Source organism: Cheilinus undulatus, linkage group 16 (genome assembly GCF_018320785.1).
Source record: "Cheilinus undulatus linkage group 16, ASM1832078v1, whole genome shotgun sequence".
Classification (NCBI taxonomy): domain Eukaryota; kingdom Metazoa; phylum Chordata; class Actinopteri; order Labriformes; family Labridae; genus Cheilinus; species Cheilinus undulatus.
The window spans coordinates 5919477-5929961 of record NC_054880.1 but is presented as its reverse complement, the minus strand read 5'-3'; the positions used below and the strand labels follow the sequence as shown (position 1 = coordinate 5929961).

The 10485-nt window shown below is 42.7% G+C and overlaps 1 protein-coding gene across 1 annotated transcript in view; it reads right to left on the bottom strand.

Annotated features, from left to right (window-relative positions):
- Positions 1–1687: 1687 nt before the first annotated feature.
- LOC121523757 (glutamate receptor ionotropic, kainate 5-like) overlaps positions 1688–10485 on the bottom strand; it is a 141509-nt gene continuing 132711 nt past the window's right edge. Inside the window, exons 18-19 of the mRNA XM_041808776.1 lie at positions 5348–5565; positions 1688–2437 (exon numbers count right to left, since the gene is read on the bottom strand). Coding sequence (XP_041664710.1) covers positions 1688–2437; positions 5348–5565 — 968 coding nt within the window. The remainder of the gene's footprint in view (positions 2438–5347; positions 5566–10485) is intronic.

Genomic DNA, 10485 nt, shown 5'->3' with positions numbered 1-10485 from the left:
TCCAACAAAGTTTCTACGTAGGTATGCTACCTAGGCAGCTAAGATATGTTTGCAAAAGCCCATGTAACTAAAGCTAACTTAGCTGCATCAGCATACAGTATGTTGTGATGTTTATTATATAGCTAGTGTAGCTAGGTTAGCTTTAGCTAAGGCTAATGGAGCTTAAACCAGCCACTGTTTGTGTGACTACTAAAACTAGTCTTTACATCATTTAATCCCAGATTAAAACTCTGATCTTTTTCTGTTTTATCATTGAAATGTTTTTTAGTCTGTTATGTTTTTACTCTGGTTAATTCATGAATGTCAGCCAAACGAGGTTTATGAATAAAGTTAAAAAAGAAAAAAAAAAAAAAAAACTGAGACGTACTGGAAAATTAAAGCACTTCCATTTTTGAAAGACACGGTGTCTCAGATGAACAGTCTAATACAGTGACTGTCAGCCAGATTGTTATGACTTCAGCCTAAATATAACCAAAGTCAGTGGAATTGTGGGTTATTTTTGGTTACTGTGAGTACGGTCTTCTGTTAAAGTGTAAAATATTCTTAATTTTGTATGGGCTGCTGTTCCTACTATTGAGTATAAAAGTAGTCTTGAACATTCATATTCAATGATAAATAAGAACTGAGATGAAGAGGGATTATGATGTGATTATGGGTCTCATTACTGGGAGAACTGGGAATAAGGAGGCAGGTTTACAAAGACATTGAAGGAAATGTTAGATGAAGCAGTTGAAACCAGTTTGTGGATTTGTATGAGGTGGAACAGTTCCAGTTTGGGGCCAAAAGGTGGAAGAAAACCACTCATCTGTTCTCTCTTGTTAGTGGGAGTAGTGGGAGGTAGAGCGACAGCCTGATCAGGCAACTCTACTTCCGTTCCTCTATCTTCTCATTGGAGAGCTTTCTAATGTGGTGGGGTCCTAGGGCAGAGTGACAGGTCAATCTGAAACCCCTGGTCCATACAGTTGAGTTATAGGAGCCAATAAAAAGTGCGTAATCAGGTCTAGGGATTACTTCACTAGCTTATCCTTTCATTAGGGCACAGGTGTTTTATCCTCAGTAACAGATGACTTCTTTTAGCACCGACATCCCCAGAAAGAAAGAGTTCTCACAGCACCCCTAACTTAAACCGCCCCCCCAGCACCCCTGCCCTGTGTCTGTGTCTGAGCTCTTTCAACTGTTCTGGATTAAAATGACACCCTGTACTCTGACTCCAGAGACGTCCACATGATTGACAGGTGAGACTGTACAGCTGCTCTGCTACCGTGTGTGTGTGTGTTCATGTGTGTACTTCTCTCTCTATACAAACAGCTGGTTCAGTATTCAAACAGTAAAACATCAGTGCTGATAAACTGTCTCTCAGTGTCTCTGACTCCTCCCACTTGGCACGGAGCGAGCTGATTGGCCAGGGCAGGAGGGCGAGGTGGGCGGAGTAGGGTGTCAGGATGGCGTCTATTCACAGTCACTTCCTGTTCACCTGTGATCCAAACACTCTGGAAATCCAAAATTCAACATTTGATTCAGCATGGTTTGACCCGCCCCCCCCTCTGGAGCGTCGTTGGTATGAGCCACTGCATCAGGTGGTTTTGTTCATGAACGACCCTGAAAAAAGGTCAGGATGGTTTCTTCCAGCCCCCCCGCTGAGTCATGTTTGGACCGATCCAGCTCGTCTTTACAGGCCCCTGAAACGTCAGTCGTGCCCTCCTAGTAAGTCTGTAGGCGGGCGTGTTGGCGTCTTTGGAGGGGGCAGCGGCCGGGGCGGTGGAGGTGGTTTGGTATTGGCTCCTCTTGGACTTCCCGCCGTCCCGCCCCCGTCACTGTCAGCTCTGTCTGCTGGGATGGGAGGAGGCGGTGGTGGGAGGCGGGGCAGTGACATGGAGCCGTGGTGGTAGTGGAGGTGGTGGTGGAGGTTGTGGCGGTGTTGAGCCGACATCGGTGCGGAGGGAGGGACTCGAGAACACGAGGAGGCTGAGGAGGAAGAGGAGGGAGGAGGAGGAGGGGGAGGCGTGAGCGACGCGGGCCTAAGGCTCTGAATCCGCCGGCACTCCTGACAGATCCTCACGTGGCTGCACGCCTGCAGGAAGCTGCGCGGTGGGGCGGGCGGAGCCACGAGGGCTGATGCTGGATTGTTTGTGATGTTGGCTCCTAGTGGGTCCTCCAGGAGCCTCTGTGGGCCCGGGCCCAAATCAGGGCCTCCACCTAGTCCCAGCCCCGGCGGGCCACCTGTCAGAGGGCCGGCGCCGCTGTACAGTTTGCCGTTGCTGAGACGCATGTCACGGACCAGGCGGATCGGACGAGGGGCAGCTAGGGCCAGACGGGATGGGTGACGCAGGACTCCGCCTCCAGCGCTGCTCAGAGGACGACGGCGGCGGGAGCGAGAACTCTTCTTACAGGAGACGGCGTTTCTGAACTCTGTGAGCATCTCCTGACAGACGGACACCTGAAAGAGAGAGAGAGAGAGAGAGAGAGAGAGAGGAGACATCACACCTGGATCATTGTAGGGTTGCCAACTGTCCTTACAATAAGGAGTCATTCCTTATTAGGAAGCTTAAGTGCGTGTTCCTTTCTGAATTCTTAAGGAATGCCTTTTGTTCCTTATTTTTGTCTCACTGGAATATCAGTGGCTTTTCATTGACCAATGAGAAGTTCTCATTCTGCCTGCTCTCACTGACCAATGAAATGTGTTTTTAGTATTGTTGCCCTTTAACAGCTAAGATACTGCAGAGACCCAATATTTGAAAAACATGCCTGACAGGGAGACCACTCCACTGTTAGCGAAGAAGAGAAGACTGCAAAAGAACTGCAAGGATAGGAAAATGTGAGACAGACTGTTTATAAAGCAGACTGCATTGTCTGCACTTTATTCCTGAGTGTTCATGGGGGAATTATGTTATTATTCTGCACTTAAAGTCAGTGGTTTTCAAACTTTTTTGCCCAATGCACACCATATTCATATCAATACAAGACAGACTTTAAATAATGTTACAGTCAAGGGGGCTTTCTGGGGCCCAGTAAACTGGGGGATCATGGAGGTCATCAATAACCAGTCTATTTCACCAGAATAATAAACTCTCTTATCAAAGCAACAAAAAAGTAGATTTATTTATTTATGCTTTGTTACAATCTAGCCTTCTTATAAATTTTAAAATCCCCTTAAAACAGAGTTAAACTTTTATTGGTCATGCTAACGTTTGTGAGCACACTGAACTAAATGATTAGACAAAAATAGGTAAAAAATGGTTAAATGTGGTAAAAAAAAACCCAAAAAAACCAAGTCAAAATTGGGTAAAAAGTGGCAAAACAATGGCCAAAGTGGGTTGGAAAGTGATTTTAAAAAAGGCAAAAAATGGGATTAACCCTTTAAATCCTAGCGCGTCGCTGACGATGCGCTGTTGAAGCACACTTTGCATGACCATAATTGCATGACTGTTTGTGTTATCGGAAAATTTCAAACAGTTTCTGAAAGCTGAGAAACTGTGCTTCACAGCCAGCATGTGGTTCTTACTGTAATTTCCCCTTTTCTCACTAAGATTCTAGCATAAAGTTCCCCCGTTTTTTTGTTTTTTCATTCTAAACTGTTAAATCACTCTTAACATGCAGTTTAATGTGTTTTATCCATGTTAAATATTTTTCCGTCGTTGAGTTATGATTATAAGGGTTTTCTCCGTTTTTTAAACTTATTCGGCCGGGAGCTCCTCGTTTTAGCTCTCTACAGTCTCATCTAGAAACCGGAAGTCCCAACATGCAGTAAAATGTAAATAATTGCCATATACTAAAAGTTCAAAATATTGTGGAAAAATGGTCAAAAGCACGTACTCACAGGACATTTTCTGGGCCTTTTATGGTTAAAATAAGAAAAGAGTCCAGAAACTCAGGTTTAAAGGGTTAAGTGAAAAAAAACTGTGACAGTAAGTTGGCAAAACATGAGCTCAAGTGGCAAAAGAAGCAGCAAAAAATGGATAGAAAAAAGTGTTTAAATTGGTTAAAAGTTGCATAAAATAATGTAATACCATTTGATCAGCTGCCATTCAAACACAGAGCTTGTTTCACCAAGACGACGGTGTGATTGATCTAGGCTGACGTTTCCAATCAGGAAGACTTTTTCCATCATGCCCTTGGGCAGAGTGTTTAGATGTTGTCTGCTGGGATTCCTCTGCTCATGGTCCTGGTGGCTGGTTGTTGTTTATGATCTTAAACACTTTTGCACCATGAGTGAAGTTATCCACTGAGTTAGCAACTTAACGCCTGTTTAAAGAGGGGGTATTATACTTTTCCGATTTTTAAAACCTAAATAAAAAGTCACAATGTTGGGTGTCCATACTTCATGTATGCAAATTGTCAAACTGCAAGATAAACGTACGTGGCAGTTATCTTGGAATTAGCGTGTAAACTGATGAAAACAGTTTGTTAGGAATCTCTCAGAGATTTCAATGGAGCGAACTGATGAGGTCATCGCAATAGGATCTCTTGACTGGTTTGTCTGTGCTGCCGGCAAAGCGGAACAGACCGCCCCCACAAGATGAACAGAGATGAATAAATACACCGCTAAATGCGGCGAGGGATAAGTCCACCATTTTTTCCCATTCCATTTCACCACCAACACTTACCAAACAGATACGTCCTGCTCTATCTATTGCTGCTGCTGCTTTTCTTCCCCCTCTCTCTAAACTATCAGGATCAGACTCCGGGTCTAACACGTATGAACGTTTATCAAAATTCGCCATGTTTTACTCAGTTGGACCGCTTCATTCAAAGTTTACAAGTATGTAAACATAGCCACATTGGAGGGGGCGGGCACAAAACATCGAGTCCTGCCACTGGCCAGCCTCTGGAAAATTGGCCAATCGGAGGAAAGCAGGTTGGGGGGGGGGGGTGTTATAAAGACAGCAGCAAAACCTATGCATTTCAGACGGAGGTTAAAATAAAGGTTTTTCAGGATGTCAGTGTGAGAAACATGAGGATTTTCTTGAGCTGTAAACCATGTGAAGCTACTACGTGGGTATCAGAGAGATGGTGTAAAGCCTTGAAAAAGGCATAATACCCCCACTCTAAGCTAAGAGGGCTAAAGTTTAACTGTGGGGTTGCCTTGTCTTTGCTAGATTACGCTCCACCGTAGCACAGGAGTAGGATATGGAAATAATATGTAACATGGAAATCCTGTTAAATAATCAATCTGTAAATGCTTCATATTAACAGACTGTTTAAGTGTTGCAGAGTTGAATGAACAGTGTCAGTTTTCTCGTCTGGCCAATGAGAAATTTCCACCCACATTTCCAAAAGTCAGAGCATTCTCTCATCCAATCAGCTGCCAGCACGCACGCTAACACACGCACACAGGCGGATGACCTACTGAGGAGTTTGGGCTGATGCTGAGGCCGGGGGCGGGGCAGGAGGAGGAGGACGAGGGAGGAAGAGGAGGAGGAGGAGGGTGATGATGAAGGTTTACCTCGTCCGTCTCTGCGGTGCGCCGCGTCGACCACACAAACTCCATGATGGCCACGAAGACGGCGATGATGAGGCCACAGATCAGGACCACGAAAATCCCCCCGATGTTCTCCATACCCAGACCTGAAACGCCAGAGAGAAACCCAAACACAGACGCCGGAAAGTTCAGGAAGTTATATCAGATATACTTTCAGAGCCTGATTCAAATTCATCTAACCCCAACAGTCTTAGAACACTTTCACTGTTTCTGTTTCACACGCTGGGTTTCCATCACACTTGGAAATGCACAAAATCAAAATAGCGCAATAAAAAACTGGTAATGGAAACACCTGAATTTTGAAAAAACCCTAAAATATCGCTAATAAGTTTTTACGCTTTCATGGGGAGGTTCTTCAGGCGTTTAAATATAGAAATATATTGCAAAAGTGTGATGGAAACACTTTTTTTGCATTTACAAGTCACGGGACGTGACGTATGGGGTCACGTGACCAGTCACTCCGAGACAACATGGCGCGGTACGCATAGACAGAAGAGGAGACTTTTCTTAACATCATACTTCTACCCTTATACGTGGCTTTTGCCATACATACAGACTTTACCTCTGAACTATCATCCGTTGCCTTTGTCTTTTGTTCAAAATTATCAAGGCAACCGCCGAAGCGTCAAGCTTCCCTGCAGCAGATTCACGCGAGATGAGATTTTATGAGAATTGCAAGGCCTATGCCCAAAACTCCCTTCAATGGAAACGCATTCAAAACGCAATTGTACTTAAACGAAATTTAAGGAATATTGCTTTTATTTTGCGAAAAACTGAAACGGAAACCCAGCTACAGTGATGTCAAGGACTAAGAACAGAGCTTTGTTTTATTCATAGAGGCTTAGAAGCAGACCACTATCTCTACTCTAAAACTAGCTGACAAAAGCTGTGTTCCCATTACTTTTAGAAATGCACAAAATCTAGAGAACTGGTAATAGAAACACCTTAACTCAGAAAAACTTCTCAAATATCAATATAAAGCTTTTGAACTCTCTTGAGCAGGTTTTTCGATACAGAAATATATCGTAAAAGTGCAAGGGAAACACTTTTTCTGCATTTACATGACACAGGATGAGACATTTGGCAGGGGTGTCAAACTCAAGGCCCGGGGGCCAAATCTGGCCTGTGGTACAGTTGTATCCGGCCCGCGAGATCATAAGATCTTTCTATTATAAGTGGCCCACGGTACGAGGTCTGCAGATTGCCTCCAGCATAAACTTTCCCTTGATGATTTAAATCAGGGGGTCAAACTCAATCACAGCAATCACAGGTCTAATCTGAGGGCCTAACTGGGGCAAGATTTAACTGAAACCTGTCAACCGTGTTTTCACAGATAATGAATTTAGGGGGAAACAGTGATGATAGATGATTTTAAGATTTAAAAAAATGATTAAATATCACAGCATCAATGTTACTGTGTGTCCATGCCAAATAAATGCTAAATAAGCTAGAAAAGGACTCAGAGAGCGCAGTCCTCCGCCATTAGCCCGATCTCCCAACAGGGAAGAATCCTTTAAAAACATTCCTGGATCCAGACACTGATCCAAATCACTCTCAAAATCTAATTCACCGATTACTCCCTCCCCGGTAGGGTGGAGACACGGTGAGGCAAAGCATTGGCTTCGCTAAGTGTGAAAGTCATGGCAGAGGGTGAATATTCCTCTATTCCTCCCAGCATTGTGAGTATTCTTGCTACAACTCGCTGTTTTTCTCTCTGTTACGCTCTGACTCGTCTCCTCGACCGGGCGTGCGTCTTTCAAACTCTATAAACTCCAAAACTGTGAATAAGTTACTCATGTCTGCCATCTCCTGGTGTAAAGTGGTAACAGTGCAGACCTCTGCCATTAGCCCTATCTCCCAATAGTACAGAATCCTTTAAAAAAATTCCTGGATCCAGACGGTGATCTGGATCAGTCCCAAAATCTAATCAGTTCTTCCTTATACCATATCTGACATTTCCTGAAAATTTGTCCATGACTTTCTGAGTAATGTTGCTAACAAACTAACAAATAAACAAACAAACAAACCCACCTGATCACATAACCTCCTTAGTGGAGGTAATAATAAATGAGTTTAAAAGCTCTAAATCTGAGCTAAAAAGCCAACTATGTAATCCTAAAGGTCAAAATACAAAATTAAAAGTCAAAATAAGGATTTTATATAGTAAATATATGAGATGAATTACAAAATCAGAGTTTAAAAAGTCAAAATAAAAGACAAAATTCAAAATTGTAACTCTTAAAGGTCAAAATATGAGATTAAATTCTCGATCAGGTGTTTAAAAAGTGAAAACATGGGAATAAGAGTCAAAGTCAGGAGTTTAAAAGGTCAAGATTTGATTTAAAATAAAAATGTGTGAATCTAAAAGGTCAACATACAAGGAAAAAAAGGTCAAAATTATGAATTTAAAAGGTCAAAATATGAAATAAAAATTCAGAATCCTAAGTTTAGATCATAATGTTGGGATGCAAAATGACCATACGAAATGAAAACACAAATTAATTTCTTTCCCTCATTCCTGACTTTTTATCTAATTATTTCTACTTTTTCAGATTTTTATGGCTTAACAAGGATTTTTTTATCTTCAAGGTTAAATTTACATTTTTATACTGGAGGAAATCTGCAGACCTCAAAGCAGCAGGCCAGTTTTAATTAAGATATGATCTTGTGGGCCGGGCAAAAACTTCACTGTGGGCCGCATTTGGCCCCCAGGCCTTAAGTTTGAAACTGTGATTGTGATAAACTGTGCATGCAACAATTCTGACTTAAATATGATTTTGACTTTTTTGACTTTAAACTTATCATTTTGACTTTTTCATCTCAGAATGATTTATTATCCTTTTTTATTTTTTTTCATGCTTTACTTCTGGTGGAAATGAGGTTGACATTAATGGTTAAATGTTGACCCTGTAAGGCTCTTAGGTCAGGCCACTCCTGGTCTAACTAGTCCGGCCCTCAGGACGTCTCTTTGGAGCAAATCTGTCGCCGGACTCAAAATGAGTTTGACACCCCTGACAGGCGGTGTCACATGACCAGTCACTCCGAGACAACATGGCGCGGTACGTGGGGGAGGAGACGAGACTTTTCTTAACGTCATACTTGTTCCCTTTTACGTAGCTTTTGTCACACACACAGACTTTTCCTCTGAACTATCATCTGTTGCCTTCGTCTTTGTTCAAAATCGTCAAGGCAACCGCGGTAGATGTGATCATAACAGTGCCAACATGCAACAGGTTCTGAGCGTCCCGCTTCCTTTTAGCAGAGTCTCTTGAGATGAGATTTTATGAGAATTAGGAGGCTCAAGCCTAAAACTGCCTTCAGTGGAAACACATTCAAAGAGTAATTGCACTCAGTCGAAATTTAAGAAATATTCCTTTTGTTTTGGCAAAAACTGTCATGGAAACGCAGCTACTGTCTGTTGTTTGAGAAAAGGGAAAGAAAATCAAGAAAATCTTCCTGTTGGACGCTCTAAGAGCTTCACCTGTCCTTGTTTACACACCAGCAATAGCAAGAAAACAAGAGAGGAATGGGAGGAAGATGCAGAGAGAGAGAAGAGAGGGACTTCAGAAAAACAAAAGAGGGAAATAAAGATGGAAAGGAGAGGCAGAAAGAGGAGAGAAAAATACAGAATCAAAACGAGAGAAGAGGAAAATGCTGAGAGGATTAAGAGAGAGAGAGAAGAGAGGAGAGGGAGATGCAGAAAGAAAGATGAATGTGATGCAGACACAGAGAAGGGGGAGATAACAGAAAGGAAAAGGTAGATGCAGAAAAGAAAAGAGAGAGCAGTGAGTGATTCAGAAAGACAGAGGAGGAGGCAGAAGAGAAGAAAAGGAAGAGGCTGAACAGAAAATGACACGTAGAAAGAGAGAAGATGATGACGCAGACAGAGAAAGGAGATGCAGAAAAAAAGGAGAGATACTGAAAGAGAGAAGACAGAGAGGCAGAAAAACGAGGTGCAGAAAGAGAAGAAGAGGGAGATGCAGGAAAAGAAAGGGGGGGAATTTGGTAAAAAAAAAAAAAAAAGGTACGAGGTAGAAGCATAATGAGAGAAGACGGAGATGCAGAAGAATTTGGTAAACAAAATAAGATAAATTTTTGGCTGTTCTGGCCATAAATCCACCACAAACTGTTTTAAGGATTGGGCTTTAATGTCAGAAATAAATGTAGGAACATGTGGAGACTTAGCGATAATTACCCTAATGTTAGCATTAGCAGCTAAGATGAAGGTCAGATGGAGAGGACTGTTACACAGGAGTTAAAGCAAAGCTGCTCTTAGACTCTTCTAACAATGATGATAGATGGGGATGATGTTACATGACGGGTGGATCCATGGCAGCAGGTTGTCAGTTTCCATGGTAACGTTTTTAGCGTGTTTGGAATATGTGGTGATGTATCTGTTTTATTCTAACACTAGCATTAGCAGCAGTAATGGCGACGAACAAAGGGAGGTAATTATAGACATTCAAGTGGAACACTTCTGAAATTCACTGTAATTTAAAACATTACAAAACAATAAAAACCAAGACATTTATTGTCCAATAGACCATAATAACATAACCACAGTGTAGCTCCAGTCCTAAATGATAAAGCAGTCTTTATTCCTGAGAGAGGACTTCAACGCCCCCCTTCCAGACCCCCTCTTCCTCTGTGAGGATCAGAGGAGCAGCATCACACCCACTCAGACACAAAAAGCACCGAGTACACCACACAATCAGCAACAAAGAGACACTTGATTAGCCTTAATGGGTCTTAACGGGATCTTAATGGCTTGATTTTTCCCAGGCACTCTCACACAAACACAGAGATAAGAGCGCCGTGTGACCTTGTTTCCCCCCGCGCTCAGGGAACGAGGAAAAAGCTGTTGGAACGGATGACAGAGAGCAGCTGATCGATACTCAGACAGGACTCACATTCCCATAATGATCGGCTCCTAAAAACATGATGGCAGCGAGACAGTCGATGAACAGAAACCGTCTCATCTTGTTACACGCAGGAAGAAAAACAAA